The sequence below is a fragment of the Watersipora subatra genome, chromosome 4 (genome assembly GCF_963576615.1).
Source record: "Watersipora subatra chromosome 4, tzWatSuba1.1, whole genome shotgun sequence".
In the NCBI taxonomy this organism is placed as follows: Eukaryota; Metazoa; Bryozoa; class Gymnolaemata; order Cheilostomatida; family Watersiporidae; genus Watersipora; species Watersipora subatra.
In genome coordinates, this window is record NC_088711.1 from 53,577,153 (window position 1) to 53,600,736 (window position 23,584).

The 23,584-nt window shown below is 34.4% G+C and overlaps 1 protein-coding gene across 1 annotated transcript in view; it reads right to left on the reverse strand.

Moving 5' to 3' along the window:
• Positions 1–530: 530 nt before the first annotated feature.
• The window catches only part of LOC137394349 (uncharacterized), a 46,137-nt gene continuing 23,083 nt past the window's right edge, over positions 531–23,584 (reverse strand). The window contains exons 2-3 of the mRNA XM_068081063.1: positions 1,292–1,700; positions 531–966 (exon numbers count right to left, since the gene is read on the reverse strand). Coding sequence (XP_067937164.1) covers positions 531–966; positions 1,292–1,700 — 845 coding nt within the window. The remainder of the gene's footprint in view (positions 967–1,291; positions 1,701–23,584) is intronic.

Below are 23,584 nucleotides of genomic sequence, written 5' to 3' on the forward strand. Positions count from 1 at the left end.
TCCTTGTCCGGTGGTCTGTGTCCTTGCCAGCTCGCTCTTTGGTCCTGTCATCCCTGGTGTGGGTGGTAGCCCCTCGGGGAGCCTCCGTCACCCAGGTTCAATCCTGCCCCTGTTGGGGCAGGCGTCCGGTGCAAGTTGCTGGCCGATCCCTGGGGTATGCGAGGTTGCCCTGGGTCAATCCCGCCCTGTCGAGAGCGAGAGTCCCATCAAGGCAGCTGATTTGTACCCACGCGGCTAACGGTCCTTGTTCTTTTGCTAACTCCTTCCGTGAGGGCCCCGTCCCTCTGCTCACTGCTTGCGCATTGCTGGAATTTCTTGCAGGTTTGCCTGCTCAACCTATCTGCGTTCCCATGGCGAGTCCCTGACCGATGTTTCAGAATGTAGCGGAACTCCACCAGGATCTCAAGCTACCGAGCTACCTAGTTCAAGGGCTCTTTCCTCCTACATAGCCACCGAGGTGAAGCATTGTAATGTTCATAGGAAGAACTCCTGACCATACAAATAAGGCTGAAAGTGCCTAACTGACTGGATTACCGCAAGCAATTCTCGAGTGACGCAGTTATTGCATTTTGAGGGGTGAGGGTTTTGCTGTAGTAGGCAACGGAACTCTCACAGGCTTCCTGTACTTGGGACAGCATGGTCCCCACTCCACATCCGCCGGTGTCTGTGTCCAGGGTGTACTGCCTATGGGGGTCCGGGTAGCCCAAGATCGGGGTGGTGCTGATACTGTCCTTTAGCTTTTTGAAGGCGACCTGATCTCCTTCCGTCAATCTCCAGGGCACTCCTTTTGCAGTCACCGGGTGCGAGAGATGTGCTATAGTAGCGAACTCGGGATATACTGTCAGTAGTAGCGGACGGTCTTGAGGAATCCTTGGAGCTCTCTCAATCCTCGCGGGTTCGACCACTCTGTGACTGTCTTTACCTTGTCGGGGTCTGTGGAGACTCTGTACTGGCTTACTATGTGACCTAAGTCGCGGACATGGGGTTGCAACAGTTCGCATTTGGACTGTTTTAGTTTCAGTCCAGCCTTATGGAGTCTCTAGATAACTTCCTTCAACCACTACAAGTGTGTATCAAAGTCCGCGGCAATGACTATAATATCATTTAGATACAGTAGCAGCGTTCTCCAGTGGAAGCCATGTAGAATGCGTTCCATAAAATTTTCAAAATTGGCTTGGACGGACGTCAGTCCGAAAGGCAACACCTTTTACTTCTACAATTCGGACCGTGTTGAAAAGGCCGACTTCTCCTTTGCTTTTGCATCCAGGGGTACCTGCCAATACCCGCTCACCAGGTCAAGAGAGCTGAAGTAGCCGCTGCCAGACAGGGTGTCCAGGCTGTCGTCGATCCTGGGTAGGGGTAGGCGTCCTGCTTGGTGACGGCATTCAAACGTAGGTAGTCTGTGCAAAAGCGCCACTTCCCATCCTTTTTTTGGACCAACACTGCGGGGTAGCTCCAAGCTTCTTGAGCTAGTTCGATAAGCCCCCTTTTAAGTAGATCATGGGCCTTCCTTCCAGCCTCCGCTTCCTTCTCCGGTCCGAGTGTGTTGGGGGGGGGGGGTTGCTGGATCGGCCGAGTGCCCTCCTCAAGCAAAATAGAATGTTCTATTTCAGAGGTCCTCCCTACATCGTCGTCACCCATGCTGCACACAGTGGCATATCGACTCAGCAAGGAGGCCAACCTCACCGTCTGACCTGTTCCTGTAGGCAGGCAATGCAGCTAGTGTTCTATATGTGCCATTAAGAAGAGTGTGGCCTCTTTATCCTAACCATTAATCTATTATTAAGCTGGTGATAATTGCTGTTTGTGATAAGCCATGCTGAGGCAGAGAGGCTATTTTTGCCATAAAGCTATAGAAATACTAAGAATCAATTAGATAACTTCTCTTTTTAAATCATATGTATAATATACCAAACAATAGTCAGAACCCACCTTCCTCTAAACAGTGTATCAAGTATACTTAGAGATAAAATCATACATTTCCTAAAACCATAGAAATACTAGGTGAAAGTCAGACAACCCGTCTTCTAAAACCATATGTAGGATCTAATAGGCGATAATCAGACCAAACCTCCCTTTTTGAGTGTACCAAGTGATAGTCAGATAACACCTCCCTTCAAGCAATATTTAGGATATACTAGTAGAAAATAAAGGTATAGTTCTTTTAAAGACCGAGGCTATACATGAAAATCAATAGTTATTATAAACCAACCACTTGGCTGAGTTTTATGTGTGTTCACAACCAAATCAAAGTCTAAGTTTTATAAGCTAAAATCCCATGTGTTGGGAATTTTTCTGCACTGTCTGTAAATAGTACTGGCTCTTGCAAAAGCCAAGTTAGTATTCTTATCTTACAATAACTCTGTTTAGTATACGAGACTTCCAAAAAAGTAGTACAGTTGGACAACCATTACTAAACTATTGATAAAAACATATCCGCAGCATTACTAATTCCATCCTATGTTGATTTAAATTGTGTTGATATAAACGTTGCAATACCTATCAATCAAACTGGGCAACGTTCAGCAACTTGTTCATCTACATAAATGACAAAACACTTCATGCCTTACTAGTGTCAGATAATGGTTAAGAGAAAAGGTTTTGTGTTTACCAAATGTCTGGCAAGTTGCTGCATGTGCTTGAAGATAAGCATGAGCAAATGATAGACTGTAGAGAGATGACTAGTTTGGATCTGTTGAACTTCAATTTGCTAATAATTTTCAGACTTGTTTACTTGGCAAAAAATATACATTCAAATCAACATTCACTTTGTTATGTAAAAGTAAAAACTATATAAATATAAATAAATAAAAAATATAGATTCAGTTTATTATGTAAATGAGTATGCATATCGGTTTAATACCAAGTGTTTTTATGATTGCTCACTCTAGTGTCTTGTGAGAAAACTACATGCAATGAATTTGTAATCTAGATTCAAGTTTTGATACTTATTCCCAATCTTATAAATTTAGTAGTTGACTACCTGGTGTTGCGCGGGTATTACAATTTTGCTTATCAACAGTGACAAGCAATGCAGTTGCCTACCCTTTTCTATTAGCCTGGCAAATTGTCAATGTCTAGTTTGAGTAAGCTAGTACTATGAGTCCTTACTAATAAAAGCTGTGAGAGCAAGCATGAACAGACGTTGCGAAGTGCAAAGCGGTATGGGTATTTTTACCCATATAACAACATATATCACCTCAGAATTCAGTGCATATCGTGTAGCTCATTTAGTAAGATTATTGCTTGGCAAACAGGAAATTCCGATATTAAATTCAGCATGAAACAGGTCTTTCATTCCAAAATTTAATAGCTATAGCTAGACAAACGCCCATGCACGCAATCGTACAAACTGCGATTTATATATATATATATATATATATATTGAAAATAGGCTTTAAATATATAAAAGGTTTTAAATAACGTAAAAGGTGTTTGCTCAAAAACTTAGGTAAAAACAGAGAGTTGATAATCATATTTAGTTACAGTTGTAAAAATTGATGCTGAGAGATTTGTTAAATTTGAGATTTGAATCAAGTAGCTTGGTAGTAGAGTCACTAGGTGCCTCTTCAGTTCTACTGAGAATGCTGGGACCACCTGCATGAATATGAAAAGTAGCATATTATAAATTATAATTTTCAAACTTTAAACCTAAACAAAAGAGTTGAATAAGAAAAACTATAACCTGTTAACATATGTAAATAAGTTTAGTTATTTTTTATATGAGAGCTCTTCAATAGTCAGACAAGAAGTGCAGCACTCTAAAATACCAAAATTTGTACTAGTAAAACTACTAAAGCTTTACATGATCTCAAAGAAATCATTTCTGTTAAAATTCATAGTTGGTTATTTTGAACACTGCATTTTTAATTAATCCGAACCCAACTACTCACAAAACAGCAAATCTTTTGACAAGAATAGCAAGATGAACGAAAAATATGATGGAGTGATGAGAGGAAACAGGTGCCAACTTATGTGAACAACAAGTATTATCTGATGTGAAGGATAAAACCTTCGAGCTTTATAATAGTAGTACGTAAGAGTTGACAATAGAGTTGGCTCTGGCCAATCAGAGTAAAAAAGTTGTGCAAGACAACCAATCTGTGTGCAACCTACGTATACATGTAATTTTAAGAAATCTCAACATATTTATTAACCTGCATTTATTTTAGAGTTTCATTAGAACTGCCTAAGAAACTTTTTATAAAAGTTAATAATCACAGTCTACTAAATAACTAGAAATCTAACAGATATTCTTTAGGAGGAACCTTAAGCCTCAAACACGCTAGCAAATATGTGGTGTAATACTGAGTGGCACGGCAGCAACCTGTACTCAAACTTGCCAAGTCAGTTGATGCTGAGTGATAAAGCTAGACTTTCTCTATCAGAATTTGATCACCCATGAGAAGCATTTCGATTACCTTTTTTTAGAATGCAATGCTCTGGCTGCTTATTCTATGATGACCAATGTACAGCAACTATATTTTGCTATTTTTTACAGTAAAAACATCATCAAAATGAACAATTAATTGCTCATGAATAAAAACATATTAGCCAGTCTTGTACGACACACAAAAGTACTGCAAAGACACCCAGTTGATAACCAACATTTGCAAGTCAGTCATCGCACAGGTTGACCATCTTGAGTAATTATTTCATTTTAAAGAATAAAAAGCAAGTATAAAGAAAATTAAATATAAGTATTGTAAAGCATTACTGTTACAAATACAAAAACTATTTTTTTCTGAGGTCTTCTTGAAGTGTGCAATTCGTGCATAAATCGTGCAAAGTTAATTAGCAAAAGAGAAAATCTAGGTACAGACTACAAATTAAAAGGTTGAGTCTATTTTTTCTTTTTGGTATTGCCAAAGAGGTGAGTTTGGAAAGATCTTGGAATGGATTAGACAATTTACATGTATTTTAATGTTTGAATGTCGTATAATCCCTATAATGTAAAAGTTCTTGAAACAAATAATTTATGTTGCAGGAGGGCCTACCGTATGGACTAATATATTTTCATTTTTTGAAGATATATGAACAAAACTAGTGTAAGTAGGAAATAACCAAAGAAGCTTTTGCACAATTTATTGAAATATAAAATTTATTCAAATCGTACTTTTATCAATTGATTTATGTAATGAAAACAAATTGACTTTGTTTACTCTGTTAGGGCATAATTGTTTTTCTTGGAAATAATTTTGTAATGCAATTAACAACAAAAAAGTTAATGCTATCACAAACCTTTAATAATCTATGCTAAAATACAAATATCCTGCTAAAACTTTAATAACAGTGCTCTAGTAACCAGCAGAGAACTTACAACCTTCAATTGATGACAGAAAATTCCCATTATTGATCTCCTTGACAATGCAGTGCATTGCTTAAAAGATAACTGTGATCTCAGAAATTATCTAAACGAGCCAGCAGCTATATGTCTTGACTGTGTGTAACCAGACCATATTAGGAAAAAGTATAAACCTTCTGTATATTTGTGTATCTCAACATCTCAACAAAAAACTAAATGCATTTTTATGGTAAGTTATAAGATATAAGTGCTGAAATTGACAGCATTACAATGACGATAAAACAGGCGCGTAAGATTAATAGACTTGGTTTTATTGAATGCGTGAATAATATTTGTGAAAGTATTTCGACGAATCACTTTGCGTGAAAGTGTAAACAGAAGCCACATTGTACAACTACATCCCATTTGAGCCGTTTTGGAAACAGATTCTAACCTACAGCGGCCTCGTGATGGCGGCGATTAACTGTTCGCTTTTGAGCTTTCAAGAGCTTGTAATCACATTTCCACCTATTTTGCACCTACAACACAACAGAGTAAGACATGGTGAGTCATTTGATACCAAATAACTGTAATGTGAATTTTGTTGCAAGTCAACTTTTAAATAATAATAGCTGTTGAGTGGTATTAACTGCTCTGACAGCAGCTGATATAAACTAACTCTGAGAAAGGTCAACATTTGTCAGAGACAAAAATTATTAAAATTAATACACAGTAATCCTTGTTGCTTTGCTGTTCTAAATATTGCAGCTTCAATGTATCAAACTTCAGGGGCCCTATTGAGTGGCCATACCTTAGACACGAAATTACAGTGGCACTGTGAATCTTGTGTCTAAAGTATAAATGCAGAGCACACAGTTTATTGATATGAAAGTTTCATGGTATTATTCTGGTATATGTTAGTAATAAAAATAGAAAGTTCTCCAATAACAAGATCCAAACTATTTTTAAATTATTAAAGGTAATTTTGCAATTTATCCTCTGATAATTTTGCTATCTTGACACGGATCAGCTCAAGGCTATTTATCATTGACTTACTCTCTTTGGTTATTGACTCAGCCATGATTTTTTGTTCAGTTCTAATTAATCTCTTACAGGTTTGAGAATTTTCCTACAACCAAACACGAGCGAAGCTAGTGTTTGGGAGCTTTATGATAAACTTATATGTAGACACAACCAAGAAAATTATTCATCAATGGCCGTCACAAACCTTTGTACCGAAATCTCATTAAAATATTTAACCATTTTTGTGTGAAGTCTTGTGCTGAAATAGTAATGCAAACAGCTACACAAAAATTATACTATCTTAAATCATTGATGATTCTTGTTACAATGAAATGCTCTGGTGATGCTTTGGTAACAGTGCTTTAGAATTCAGAAAAGATGCCATAACCTTTGTTCATTGACAGCAAATTCTCATTGGTTGATCTATTTGACAATGCAATACACTTAGCAGTGTCGACGGGTTTAGTCATAATAATTATTGACCCGAGGCGTTAGTTATGCAGTTCACCAGTGAGTGTAATTAGACATTATGAAGGAGAAGGCGTAGGAAAGATGTATCTCACGTGTATCTTTGAGTATCTACATGTAAATATGTTTCGCCATGCAAATTCATTTCAGATGCACTGCAAGCAAATTTGAAGTACAAATTAAATTTACCCATTTCTATTGATTTCAGCAAAATTATCATTTTCTGTTTGGTTCTCGTACGCTACAACAACCTTAAAGTTCATTAGGTTGTTATTCAATGTGCCGGAGTAACACCTTTATTTGAACACCACACTTCTATTGGACTGCCAATTTGACCATCTCTTATTTCTACGAACTTACATGTATAATAAAAAGTAGTGAGTAGAAAAATGTCCACAGAACAATCCAAAAATAGCTTGGTTACATCAGTAACAATTAATTATATTGTTGTAGTGTTATTCGTTGGAGTGGTTTTATTGACAGCGTACTTGAAAAGATCGATTATCCGCAATCATGAAAACTACACTCTGATTTGAAGCAAATAATGTCCAAATCCAACCCATTGTTTTTAGATTCACCCATGACATGGTTTAAAACCTGAACTAAAAAATAAAGCATTCAGATGAATGATGAGAATAATTTTAAGGAACGCTGTACGACAAATGGTAGCCATTGTTATGGCATGCCAAAGTTCTTTAAACCTTTGAAAGCAACACAATAAAAACAATAATAATTGTATACGGCTAATGTTATACTCAAAGTCGTTGCTGTTTCAACTCAGTCTGAGACTTTGACATATATAAAGATCCTTAGCAAAAGTGCTGAGATTGATAGTGTTTATGTCGCTCCACCCAAATGAGAGTGCAAAATAGAGGTGCCATTAGCATCGCTTTGTCCACAATAGGTTAGATTAATATTTCCAAAACTGTGACAAGCTAGTCAAAAGTACAGGGATTTTTGAAAGTCAGAACTTTATTTGAAAATCATCTTAAATAAAACGTCTCTATAAGAGAAGGGTTAAAAAATACCATGCCACTGCATTTAAGTAGAGATTTACGGGATGCCAAATGCTCAGCATATACTTATAGAGTTTAAGCGTAATATATTGAGTACTTACTGAGAGCAAATTGGGTCAAATAATGATTTAGTTTGACTGTAGTCAATAGGAACACCATGAACGTTATATGTTTTTGTTTTGTTAGAAAATTTATGCCTAAACAAAAAAATAAATCATTTTCTAAAAATTATCAATTATTTTGTATAATCAAGTGTTTTTACATAACAGATTTGTTGAAAGTTGTTGCCATGCCAGCTGATAACAACTTTTGTAGAATGGAAGCTATTTGACCAAATAGGAGAGTAACTTGTGATCTTGGCACATAGTGTTGAATTTTATTAAACAAAGCTATGAGAGAATTTTTAAAAAGTTATTTATACATACCTGGCATGAAATCAATTACAATAAAACCTATCATTGTAAGTTATTTGCAGCTGATAGTCACAACAAAATGCACAACGTATGAAGACACAATGACAATTCCAAGTCAATACCACTATGGTAATGGTAATCATACCTACAGTAGCTAAACAAGGAACTTCATAAGTATTGAAGACTGGATTCTACAGCAATTAAAACTAATGGTGTTGAACTGATTCCATTTAGTTTCTGCACCTAACTCACAAGTTGATACCATATAATAGCAAAATAATTCATATTGTGGTGTTGACCAAAATATGGTACCTATATGTAATTTTCTATGTCTCCAATATTAGGACTTCATTTCAGTGCTTTTGGGTGACCAATGACTTATGTGTTAGACTTTTTATTCAGACTTTATATTAGCAATCGGTCTCTGTATCAGCACTTTCTAAAAATATCTATAAGCAAAGAATTATAGGTATATAATATTTCACAATTTAGGCAGAAATTTGTAGACTACTCAGGTAAGGGTGTACTAGGAAAGCGCCATGAACTGACCTCGCCTCATAAAGGAGTGCGCTCAAAATACAACTGCAGCTGCCATATAGGATAAAACATCAAGGTAATTGGTGATGTTTATTTCATAGCTGTTCCAAAACTAACCACAGCTGATATGAATTAACTCTGAGAACAGTAAATATTTGTCAAAGATACATGTAGGAAGTCATCAATTCATATACAGTGATCGCTCCTATAGTTTGCCCTAACTATTGGGGCTTCAGTGTATAAAACTTCAGTAGCCCTGATTTGGATATGTGTTGATAAAGTATTGTATATGCAAGGTATAAATGCAGAGCAGACAGTCTATTGATATGAAGGTCCTTTAGCAATGACTTGGCAGATGTCGGTTATAAAAATAGAAGCTCTTCCAAAAATAACTCAAAACCACTTTTAAAGGACTGAATGTGATTTCACCATCTCTCCTTTGATAGTTTTGCTATCCTGACACTGATGATTTTTTCAATGTTATTTATTGATGACTTTTTCTCTTTGAATATAGGCCTAGCCATGATTTGCCCTTCAGTTTCTGTTAACTTTTCACGGGATTGAGTATTTTATATACAATGTACTAACATACTATGCAAGTTTGTGCACATGTCCAAGGACATGCACAAAGTACTTACATATATGTGAAGTTTAGAAAACAGCTTACCGTAGTGAAGACAGTGTTACATTATGGCTAATATCTCAAAAAATCTAGTTTTGTTTTAGTGGAATTTCTCGTTTCATGGTAGGGTCTAAAACATGAACCAATCAAATAAGTTCTTTTACAGTGAATAGTATTCCAACTGGTTTAAGAGCCTCTATTATTTTAATGTGGTACATTATTAGTAATCTAATATACATGGACAGAATTTTCACTAACAGTGTATTATCTTCTTAGCATTACAAACATGATGTGAAAATTGAAAAATTGAGTGTTACTCGTTAATTAAACAAAATTTCTATTTGACCACTTCTATGTTAAAAAATGTTTACGAAATGGTACTTATAATAAGTCAGTTACATCAATAACAATTAATATTAAACTCTGTTTTCTATCTCTAATGCTCTATAGATTTTTTGTTAAAATTTACAGCACTTTTATTGCAGTTTTGATACTTTCTATGTAATAGACAAAACATTTTTGCAATTGCGATAAAATCTTTCTATAGTTTTAGAGTAAAACCTTTGCTTAGCAACTGCGTGGCTAAATGCTTCTCATCATTTGCGCAAAATTTGTTAAATAGCAATGCGTAGAAGTTGTGCTCTGCTATATTCTTGTTTAGACGGAAAAATCGGCTAGCTCATCAGTGCCAAAAAGTGGAGACTAACACACACTGCAACATTGTCAAACAAAGTTATAAAATACAAATATGCATTGAAATTTAGACAGAAATAAAAAAATGAAAGCTCCAAGAAGTTGCAACGTTGGCTATAAGACCGTTGTAGGTTAATTGCAAATGATTGATATCAGCAGGTAGATATGTTTGTTAGCTTTCCAATGCATATTTATTTAGACATCTACAACAAGTCGGAGTTAGATTGTAGTAGATTTCTTGCACCTAAAAGGGTAATGCACTCTGCCCGAAAGAGAATGCATAAGTTGAGGCTATGTTTCTTGCCTGCGAAAAGGCCAAACCTATCTTCCTAAAATTCTGATGATATACATTATACATGTATTTTAAAAGTACCACAATGCCCGTTATTTGAACATCACCTCTAATAAATAAAGTGCCGCTATAGACAAATGATTAAAAATAGAGTGCCATGTCGTTCAAATAAAAACATTTTATTAATTTTTTTTTATTCTAGCTAAAAATTCAATAGTATAATAACAGTTTATGGGTACCTTTCAACTGTGGTAGGATGATTATGATAGAGAGAGAAATAGTGCTCAAACTACTATAAGATTGACTGTACAATCGATACTGAACTATCCAGCTGTATTTAGTCTGTTTTGAAATTACTGACAGACATAGAACAGTTATCTGGTAAACAGCTTATTTATAAAAATTTAATAATCATGAATTAATAAATGCTTAAATTTTGTACAATTTTTTTAAGAAGAACGTAAGGCTAAGTGATGACTGATGACCCACTGACTAGTCTTATAAAATACTTGCCATTCATCCAATGTTCTTACCTATTGACTTAGCCAAGCCCCTATTCAGCTATGTATGGTTGACGCAATGTCAAAAAAACATATATATGTATTGGTTTGTGTTGGTAGAGCTAAAGACAAGACACCTGTAACTGGCTGCAAAAGCTAATTCTCATAGAACTTTAATATCAGTTTATTCATTTCAAAAATGAACTAGCTGCATCTAAGATCTACCTTCAATTAGTAATGACTACCGGGTTGGACACAAATAGTTAGTATATATATGTACAAATATATTCTCATGATTTAATAGAGATATGAAGAGAACCAGTGTAAGTTAAAAAATTTCAAGAAACAATTTGCACAATTTTTTCAAAATTTGAATCTGTTGAAAGCTTAATTTTTATTGCTTGCGTTATATTATAGACTGAAATAATTTTTTTTGCTCTGCTGAGGTGTAACTTTTTTTGGAAAACTTTTTTAAGGCTGATGCAAAAAGCTGCACAATCCTTTATGCTATAACAAACTTAATGATACTTATTGCATTACAAATATCATTCTAGTACTTCAATAAAATAGCTGTAAAGTTCGGCAAAGAGGTCAGAACCTTTACTCAATGACAGAAAATTCTCATTGTTTTGTCTAGTTGACAATGCAATGCATCACGTAAGAGTGTTGATAACTAATATCACATTAATTATGTAAACAAGCTGACAGCTGTATTTTCTCAGTGTGTTTAGCCAGAACATACAAGGGAAAAGTGTATTTCACTTTTATGTTTGCGTATCTCAATATGTTTGGCCAAACAAATGCATCTCAGATGTACTCCTAGCAAGCTTCATATAGATTAGATTTACACATCGCTACTAAGTTCAGCAAAATCCTCTTGTATTTGGATTTCATATGTTACAACATAAAACATCTACATACAGCATCATAGCGGTGAATAGACGTTTATATATTCCGAATGCTGAAACGTGATAAAGAGTTTAAACAAGTACATGTAATATATTGAATATTTCTCAAGGCCAGTGGCGCCGACTAGATAATTTAACTTGAGGCTGAACAATAGGTACAACATGAAGTTTTGCTATTACCGAGCTATTAGGAAATTTCGGTTTAAAACCATCCATTATTAAAAAATACCTTCAAAAGATTATTTCAGTTTCCGTAGAACCAAGTGTTTTTACTCACCAGATTTTCTGGATGTTGGTGGTGACCCTGCTGACAGGCAGCTTTGTAAAATGGAAGCGATATGATTCAATAGGAGAGTAGCTTATGAGCTTGACTCAAGGCGGTAGAATTGGGTTAGCGAAGCTATGACCAGATCTCTGAACAAGTATATGTATATACCTGTCGTGTAACCAATAGAAACACAACCTGTCATTTCAAATAAGTTGCAGCTTATCTTTGAGGTAGAACACACCACGTTTAAAGACAATATGACAACCTCTGGTCAGCACTCCTAATATAAAAACAAACATTCTTGGGGTAATTAAACAATGAGCTTTATCTGTACCGAAGACTGGATTCTACAACAAAGAGAGCTGATCGTGTTGAACTGATTTGATTTAGTTTCTGCTGAAGACTTACTAGTTGATACTATATAATAGCAAAATAGTTCATGATGTTGTGTGTTAAAGAAAAGTATATGATATAATACTTACAGATGGTTTGTTATGTCTTCATCATTTAGATTTCATTTTAGTGGTTCTGAGAATCAATATGTTATGTTTTAGAGTGTATCTCTCAGACTTTATTTCTGTGATTTGTGATCTATGTCAGCACTCTTAGAAAAAAGTATAAAAACATGTCACCAGTCAAGTTTGAGGGTCAACGTGCTCAAGAAGTCTCAGAGCACTCAGTTACACAGATGCTATGAAAACACCACACAATCACTTGGCCTTATATAGTAGTTTACTTAAGATACCAGTGTCACGTAGGCATGTGTCTAGTGCAGCTGCCATAGATGATAACAGCTAACAAATGGTATTAGCTGTTATAAACACAGCTGATATGAAATAACTTTAAAAATAATCCTACGACCAAACACCAGCGAAGCAATTGTTTGGGAGCTTTATGATAAATGCATATGTGCACACAACTCACAAACATTATTCATCAGCGGCCGTCGCAAACCCTTGTACTGAAATCTCATCAACAAATTTAACCATTTTTCAATGGAGTCGTTTAAGTATAATAATGGTACAAAAACACATATATTCTATTTAAATATGTTACCAAGTCTTTGAAGTTTGTAGACAACATCCTAAACCTTACCCACCTGATAGGATTATACATAAATATACATGGTAATTTGGCCTAAACTTGCTATTAAAACTTTGACAAGCCTTTTTTAATCAAATTTGGAACCGGCCAATGAAACGCCAATAAGAAGAACCATTAGGTTGTGCGCATTTCACAAAAAAAATTTGCACATTTCACCAGTCTATGGCATTGTCCAATTGCCGAAGGTCTCTGTACCTAACGTAGAAGTACTGAAGAGTAATCGTTTCTGTTTTGCCGATTTCAAAGTAACTGATATTTTGGACATTTATAATGAGTACTCTGGTATTTCAACTGATGTCCAAAGCAGTAAAAGTAAAGGAAATGACGATGATATTTTTCTAACAATTTTTATTAAATTATTACAATGCTTAATTATAGGAATAATTATTGATTTTATAAGATTTAATTATAAGAATAATCATTCGAATTTACAAGATCAAAGTATATAGTGACCCATGTTGGGCAATATATAACCTATTATTTTTTTATAAATAATATGGTTAAATAGTTTTTCTAAAAATCTAGATAAATATCACAACTTTTTGATATTGGTTGCTATGACTGTCGGTTTTGAAATTTAAACAAAATTGTGCATTGGTTTTTATTATTACTGCATTACTATTTTAATAATGTTGGTTATTATGATAATATCAGTGCATTTACTTCTAATATTACATTTCTCCTATTGCAGGAGAGAGCTATAAACATAATCTTTTCCTTTCATTATTGCTGTTTGTTGTACATATTAACACCCAGTACACTACAGCTACCATTGCAGCTAACATTGCAGCTATCATATTGCAATGCAGTGCCATTTGACTGCTTATAATGAATTTATCAACCATCAGTACCCATTTTTTCCGATATCACTTTGGTCATGGGCTGTATGACAGGGGAATTTCTAGGTAACATTATTCAGAGATAAAAAGTTATAAAGTAATATAGTCATTGTTCCACATTGGCTGTTGTAAATATCATAGCTTCAATGTGTACAACGTCAGGAATTTGGATACATTTAGCAATTCAATGTTAGTATCATGGCTAAGGTACGAATGCAGAGCGCACAGTCTATTGATATGCGTGTCTGCTAACAATGACCCGATAAATGCCAATGATAAAGATAGAATATCTTCCATGAATAACTCCAAACTCCTTTGTAATTATTGAATATAATTTAGTTTTCTATTGGTCTTCTTGCTATTGTGACTCTGATTAGTTCAAAGTTATTTATTAGAAAATGACTCTAACAAATAACATGGGTTACATTAAATAGTATTTCAATTGGTTTAGGAGCCATGATTATATTAACGTGTCACTTTGCCAGTAATTTAATGTAAATGGAAAAAATGATTACAAGTATAATATTATATCTGAAAATAACTAACATACATGCAAATATCATGTACTAGTTCAATAGCTTAATACTAGTTTATCAGTATCAGTTAACTGAGGTTATGTGATTATGACAGTAAGAAATCGTGATCAGACAGCTGCAACAACATTTAACAACTTAGCTTTACTTATTCTGTTCTAAAAATACTGACAGATATAGGACAGTCATCTGGTGAATAAATTCATCTTCTAGGAATATCTTTCCTACTACATTTCCCTTGCAGATAATTTATGATATAACCTTATTTTTCCCAAATATTTACCATAATAAGCATAGTAATACAATAATACCATAGTGGTGCGCTTTTTCTGCCTAAAGCTAAGCTGAGGTCGTAAAAAAAGAAATTGCCTTGCACAGGAATCCAACTCTGACCCTCAACTTTACTTGTGGGCATACTAGCCACTACACTACTCGACCACCTCACCACTTCACCGATTACTTGTGCGCATACTGTTTACTCATGACTATCTCTCACAGTGCTCGAGACTACCAAACATATTAGTATCTATAAAAAACTATAAAGATTAAGAAAACCATTTGGACATGGCAATATTTAATCTATCCAATTTTGACACAAAAGAATATTGCCATTTGGTGTACACAAGTCACGATGATATATTTTAATGATAAATTGCAGTAAATTTTTGCATAAACTTTTTTCTCTCAACTTCAGCTCTAAACATGCAATAAAATTATTTATGACACTTGTTTATGCTGTTTATTAAATTTCTTTCAATAATTTGTGATGTTTATGGAGTTTTATTCAATAGTTTTGATAGTTTATTGAAAAAGCAATTGAATTATATAGATAATTACGTATAATACAATGACAATGACACAGTCACAACAACCTTGTTACAATGATGACTTCAATAACAATAGTTTAGTTCTCAGTTACATGCAGCCACAACTAAATATATAAGCTATATGTAATTTTCACCAGCTGTCACAGTTGTCAGTACAGAGGGTCCTCAAATTATAACACTGATACGCTCTTAGGAAGCTGTGTAACTCGAACTTCAATGAAAGTCGGAAAATGATTAATAAACTACTAAGTATTCCTATTAAAATCTAGTTTCACTTCCATAGTGATGGTCATTTTGTTTACTGACACATTACGAAAGGAACCATAATGAGTGGTAAAAAGTTTTAAAAAATCAAACAGACAATGGAGTGAAAATTAAGAGGGACGACCAAAATGGGCTAACGCTGAAAACCAGTGATGGATGCACTGATGCTGTTTTCATCTCACACAAACGCAACAATACTTGTTCATCCATTAAAACCTTGTTTGTGTCTTTTGATTGTAAATGCCATCGATACGCAACTACATGAAATTATTAAAATCCTATTAAAATCTAGTTTTACTTCCATAGTGATAGTCACTCTGTTTACTGACACATTACGCAAAGAACCAGAAGGAAGGGTAAAAAACAAAAAACAAACAGGCAATAGAGTGAGAATCAGGAAGCGCAACCAAAATGGTGTATCGCAAAAAGTCAGTGATGCACTGATGCTGTCTTTGTCTCACACAAGCACAACAAATTTTATTCATCCGTAACAAACTTATTTGTGTCATTCAATTGTAGATGTCGTGGAGACGGAACTACATTAAATTTTGTTTTCAATGTTTACAGAAGACACATTTGCAACCTTGAAACGGCGTAAGTCAAGATCATTGTAACCCGGGGACTCCCGGCACATGACATTATAAGAGTATGATGTGCCATGTACAGAATCTCAAACATGGCCATAATAATTACACAGCTAGTGTTGAAGGAGAGGAAGATAACGTGGTTATATCATGCTTAAACCATGATGTGCCATTTTAAGCATGGTCTAGCCACTCCAACCACCTGCTCACTCATGTCAGTGACCCTACCAAAAACTGGACCGAGCAGGTGAATGAAAACAGTTTATCAAATGCTGCAATGAAGATACCTTTTTATGAGTGTGATACAGTGACACTCAACCTTGCTAAACTTACTGTGTAGATAGTACCTTTCCAAAGGATTTTTTTCTCAAACAAAAGAAGAATAATGATGCTTGTATAACTAGTGTTACAGAGAAAGGAGCTAAGATGAGTATATGATGCTCAAAATAAAATTTTAGGTCTGAACCCAGATACTTATCTATCTGACAATGTACTCAACTTTCCGAATAAATAAAGTAGCCAGAAGCATTATAGCAGTTTTTTAATCACCTAATCGTATAAATTTTGCAACATACAACATATAATTCCAAAAAAAAACATAATACTGCACCTAATACAGTTGCTAACAGATGACATTCAAAGTTCTTTCCTCATCTGAGTTTTATAAGTAAAGGTGAAGAAGCTTTTTATAACCAAAACATAAGATATGAATAATTTTGGTAGATTAAGGAAAGAAAAGTAAGAATGAAGTAAGAAAAGAAACTATGTTTATTGACTACACATTTATTAGCATAATTTTACATCACACTTTTCATCATTCCATGACACGCTTGCTGTCATGCTACGTGTAATTATATGCAGCTTTTTCCTGTAGAACATATTTACATATTCGACAGATGTAGTTGTAAATGTAGATGTAAATCTTTGAATCAAATTTGGGTTAATGTTACAGTAAAAGTTCATGTAAAGGAAGAATCCACATTAAATATGGTGATGTGAATGATGAAATAAACCAGCATGGTCACTGATCATCAATTGAAGCTGTTCTAGTCAAATGTGCAATAAAACACCGAGCCAAGGAAACTTTAGAAAACACATCAACAGTTACTAACCAATGCTTAACAAAGTGTCTCAAGTAGCTCATGGAGTCCTTGATTTAAGAAAAAAAAATACTAGGAGAACTTGTAATAAAGCGCAAATAACTTCTTGCATTGCAGTCAATTTATTTGATCTATAAATTCCAGATCAAAATAAAATTCATGTAGACTCTGATGGAAGAGAGAAAGAGTATTTGATGGCCAGCAGTGGCTCAGCTGCCAAAAGTGGTCAGTCTGTCAACCAAAGTTTTCTACTTAAAAAAAATTTAGATTAGATAATGTTTATCTTGTTTTGACTTCTGGTACGCAGATGGAACATTTAATCTTGCACCACCTTTATTTTTGCAAGTCTATGTGATAATGACCAAAAATCTAGATCATGTTGAACGTGTTTATCTTACGGTATAGACACTTCTTCCAAACAAACTACATTAAACCTTTTGACCTCGTTAAAGAAGCTTTTTTGCACACTTTCTAAAAAACCATCTTTAGGATTTATGCAAAACTTTTGATTTGCAAAGATTTTTTATTAACTGTTTATAAGCATGAGAAAAGTTTTTTGGTGTAAAAATAGCAAAGCTACATTTGATATCAAAAATTCTGCACCAAAATCTCCTGCGCTAAGAAGTCTGTGCCAGAAAATCTTAAACAAATTAATGAGATTAACAATCATTTGCCAGTCAATATTTTGTAGAAAAAAAACAATGGTACATTTGCCAGGTATCAGAGCTATCCCTGCATTTGATAGAAATGCTTTATTCAGCCTGATTATCTGATGCAGTTAGGGTGAGCTTCTATGTTGGTGAATGATGAATAATATCTTTATTTTAAATGGTTTAAATCTTACTATTGCTTTGCCAAGCTAATATGACTAGAATTGTGCCATATCTACTCATATTGAATATGTGATGTCACCATCATCGCATCACAGATGAGCAGGGTGACCCCATGACCCTATTTTAAGAAACCACAAATCTCCAATTAAAGTTATCAGCTACAATTTTGTTTACACGCCTGAACAAACGAATGGACAATATATCCGTTAAAGATGTGATTGCGTAAAATTTTATTTCATTTTTAAAAGTACTGATTTCTGTCTATCAGTTGATATATTGTTTGTTGTGTTAGGTGATCTCATCTCATCTCAGATTAAAATCAACAAAAATTGATTGTGGTAAAAACGCTCAGGAAAGCAAAGGCTTGCTCAGACTTGCCCAAAATAATGTAACTAGTAATACAACCTGTCCTTATCGCTTGTATTTACATGAGCTATTGAGATAAAAGTCTAGTTCTATGAGGCTCTATTGGCATATATTTTTTGTTTTGTATTTGCTCATGTAAGCTAGAATAAAAATTGTAATCCAGCTACAGATACATTATTATAAATTTCACAAACTCCTCAAATCAGGAAAATTAAAAACTTGTCATGTTAGCTCCCTTTAAAGGCTGCGCGAACATCTGAGTACTGATTACTAATTTTGCCGGTCTACGATGATTAGGTCGTGGAGTTAACTTACTTCATTGTAGCATTTGAATCAGCAGACTTTTCAGTTGCTACTCACACCAGAAACTAATTACTAGATAAAATAAGAAAGCCACATCTTCGAAAAGAATATGTTCGAACATATGGCAAAACCAATGGTACCCTTAAAAAAGTCATGTATAGTAAATATAATCTAGTCATTATTAGTATCAAAATGCAGCAAAAGGATTACTGGTCACATTGGATTAATTGATTTGAGTAAACAGATGTTTGATGATTCAATGAAAATAGTGTTGCCGTGTTAAAATCAGTGAGTTATTAAAATAATGATCGTAACACACCAATTTCTATTAAATCAATCAACCCAACAATTCTGGCAAAGGGTTAGTAAAGCCATTGCTGCACCTTGTTGGCCATTTGTGGACTCATCAGTTTCACAAAAAATGGGAGCTTGTGATAGGTAACTGGTCCATTAGAATTGAGTCGAGCTATACAAAAAATTTTTGTCAATGCAGCTCTGATTACACTTCATATATCCATTTATCAGACAAGACTTTGGCACCGGTGGCAGTGGGGCTATGATTTATTTAATATGTTTTACAAATTATGTTTTGCATCACATTCAGCAATAATTTTTTCATATAAGTTTTACAAACCAAAAAAATTTCATCTCGTTATAAAGTTTTCTCATGACCGAACACAAGCAGAGTGAATGTTTGCGAGTTTTATGATAAATGAATGTGCACACAACTCAGGAAAATTACTCATCAACAGCATCGCCAACCCTTGTACCGAAATCTCATCAACAAACTTAGCCATTTTTCAATGAAACAATTTAAATATAATAAAGATGCAAGACACATGAAAACCTTTTTTAATCTGTTACTAAGTCTTTGTAAATTGTCGACAATATCTTAAAACTTACCCAACTGATTGGACTATACACAAATAGACAGATTAATTTAGCCGAAAATCATTATCAAAACTTGGCAAGCTTTACTTTTATCAAATTGAAGACCGGCAAACGTAATGCCGAGTGACAGAGAATAGAACAATTAAGTTGTGCGCATTTCACAAAAAATTAATGTCCACATTTCACCAGTCTATAGCAATGTCAAATTACCGAAGGTTTCTGTAATTAACATAGAAGTACTGAAATATAGTCATTTCCTTTTTGCCGATTTCAAAGTAACTGACATTTTGGACACTTTTGAGTTTTTTGATAATCTAACTGATGTCTAAGCCAGTGAAAGTAAAGGAAATGATGATGATATTTTTTTTCTAACGATTTTATGAGATTATTACAATATTTAGTTATAAGTTTGGATGACTATTGAAGTATTATAGTCACACTAACAACAACGATGATGGGCAATATGTTACTGTTATTATTTTTTCTAAATAGTTTTATGAAATAGATTTTTTTAAATCTATATAAATATCACAGCTTCTTGATATTGTTAGCTGTGGCGTTTTGAATTGTAAACAAAATTGTACATTGGTTTTCTATTGTTACTGTATTACTATATTAATAATATTGGTTATTCTAATCATATCATTGCATTTTACTTCTAATACTGCAATTCTCCTATTGCAAAGGAAGAGATATAAACATATAATATTTTCCTTTCATTATTGCTGTTTGTTGTACATAATAACACCTACACCCAGTACATTACAGCTACCATTGCAGTTATCCTATTGCACTGCAGTGCCATTTGACTGCTGATATTGCATTTCTCAACCATTCTTTTTTCTCACCACTTTTGTCTCACCATACCTTTTTTTTTTCCAATATTACTTTGGTCGTGGGCTGTATAGCAGGGGAGTTTCTAGTTATTAAAAATTTTTATCCAAGCCGTAGCCACTCAGTTTTAGCTCATATAATAAGACCAATTATTCTACTGCAGCACACTTTAACAAAACATATCATAGTTTGTGCTGCACAAATGCATGTCTCTCTTTTTTGTGTGTTGAAGTTTCCATTGGTGTAGCCACATAAACATCCTGTAATCAATGAAACAAATGTAATAAATATATGTCATTCATCGATATGTGGTTCTAAAGCGTATCTACTGAAAGCTTTTACATTGGGAGTTTGATAGATTGCGAGTGAAGCTTTAAAAATGAATAAATGTTTAACGAAAGCATAAGTACGCCAGGCCAATAATTCAAAGCTTTGTTTCTGGGGGTTAAATATAAGCATCAATCAATCGATTATTCTCTATTTCTGCAAGTGAGAAGTGAGCATAAATTCTAATCATGAACCTAATTTACCAACTAAATTGGCCCAACAAAATTTGAAGCAAACATTATAGCTGGATGAAACAATGAAAAAGCTATGAAAACAAGCGATGATTGGTGATAGCAAAAATTTATAATTTTATCAAGTAGTAAATGTATTCATGAGTACTAAAGTTTTTACCTTTAGTATATTTAACACTTGTTCATCTATCTAAGTCATCATATGCCTAGATGCTATAGATTAATCTACAAGCCATCAATTTAACACTCAATATTGTTTATTTCGTATTACGCACGCGTGCACAAGATGTGACATTGTAGTCTCAAACAGGGAAATAAAATCTAAATGGAAACTCATGTGTATATATAGGAGACTTAAAATCAAGACAAATTTAACTCAATTCTTCCTCCACAGCATAAGGCTGCTGACGCCTGTCATCTCTAATCGTACGCTGTCTGACCCAAACATTAACCACCACTTTGAGTCACCTTCGCAGGAAATGGAAGCATGATTTAAATTATGTTGTTTGTCAATAAAATGTGTCCATCCAGTAAATCAGTAAATTAACGATGTCAATTAATTCATTGAATATTGATGTTGATGTACTAATTTAATCTAAGCTAGTAATTGAGCAAATTTTCTAACTTCGAGATCACAATCAACGCGTTTTGCTCGCGGTAACATTTATTATGACCTATATAAAAGTTTGGTGCTGCTGATTGGCTAAAGAAGATGTTTTATATTTATTGCTCGTTGACTCTTTTTACATGTATCACTCGTTATGTAACAAATGAAGCACCCGCTCGAATCTTAGCGTTTCAAAAGATGGCCTCATTCAAACGCTGATATCTCTGGACAGAGTTAGTCAACAGATACAAAAATAAAACCAAATTGTACATGTAGATTATGGTTTAGCTTGTTATTGGACATACATGTAATTTCATCGGATCAAACCTTTTGTCGGAATCACATTTTTAAACACAAAAACTCATTTACAGTGGCTATGAATTAGCCTTTGAACATATTTTCAATTGTGGAAAGAGTTTTCATATGTTTGTTAGAAGCATGTTCACCAGATCAAGAATAACATTAATGATATGATTACATTGATATTAACATATATTGATGGAAACCTGTCTCCATAGACCTATTAACTATACTAGACTGAGCAATGCGAAGCCATGGCGTCCTACATAAATAGCCACATTATTTGTGACGCAACGTCAATGCTTTATTCACTTCTAACTGGTCAGGCAAGTGAGTCATCATTGTTCACCTTCACTATGTTTCCATGATGTGCAGTACTTTGGAGTTGCGCTCTCTCCGAATCATGGAAACAGCGTCTTCGAACTGAAATAACAGCGCACTGATCAGTGCGAGGTCAGTGCAAATTTGCAGCAAGGAAAGAGCAATTGTGCGGTGGCTGCGCATAGCTCTCATGCTGTGGAGACAGATTCTTCGAGCGCCATAAACTAGTACCAAAGTTATCCTGCTTATCTTGTTTTTGCTATTCTTCCAATCTTCTTTCACTTAAATTTGATTATGGTCTGCTCCTACGAGGATGATGAAATGATTACTTTCCTGGACTTTGTTATCGATACCAACACTTTTCGAGAAATAGGTGGCAAGTCCTAAAGTAACATCTAAATAATATATTACTTAAATATGTATTAAAAATATATTACTTTTTAAAATTTATGATAAGGTTTGTAAAACATTGTGAATGTTTATGGTAAATAAAAGTATAATGACGTCAAAAGCAAAATAAGACCTTTTCTGACGTTCGGTATCCATGATCGATTCCATGTAGGCCCTATCCATCCAGCGATTTGATTTATACAAGTTATCTTCTCTGGCTAATTTTCTGACAACCGCTGCCCAGCATGTAAAAGTACAATCCTTCCGACTTCTGAGGGGCTGCATCAAAGTACTGAAAGAATCAAAAGAAAATATCAAAGAATGAAAATCAATTTTTCTTGCTTCATGTAATTTGACATGACTACTAAAGTACACAATATATTGGTTTAAAATTTTAGATGCAAAGTTTATACACTATGCATTTTCTACCCTGGAGATTTGTAAGCATAAGGTTGAATATTTCATATGTAAAGTGCCAGTAAAATGTATATTGACCTCTTCAAAAATTATTAATGTTGCCCTTTGCAATAGGCAACATTCTTATGAGACCATCATAAAGTAAAATTATTTCCGCTTGGGTTTAGCTACACTCTTAAATATATGTCCAGAGGCCTACTACGCGCTTGACCTCACTTTGTGCAAACAACTATTCAAATTGCAGTGCAAGCGATGAACTTTAGAAAAACATTTTGGAAAAACTATTATTTGTATGCATATCTCGAAAAAATCCACTAGATTTCTTGCTCTATATATCTAGATATCTATCACAATCACCCTTGAAAACAATTGGAGCAAAATTTACCAATGAACTTTTTCCAGTGCAGGTAGTTGCTGCTTTCTCTTTGGCTTCCTACTTAAAACGCTCGCCTGGACTAGGGAAAGTCAACAAAGCAGTGATGTCGCGTCACAAAGAATGTGACTATTTAAATGGGACACAATGCTGAGC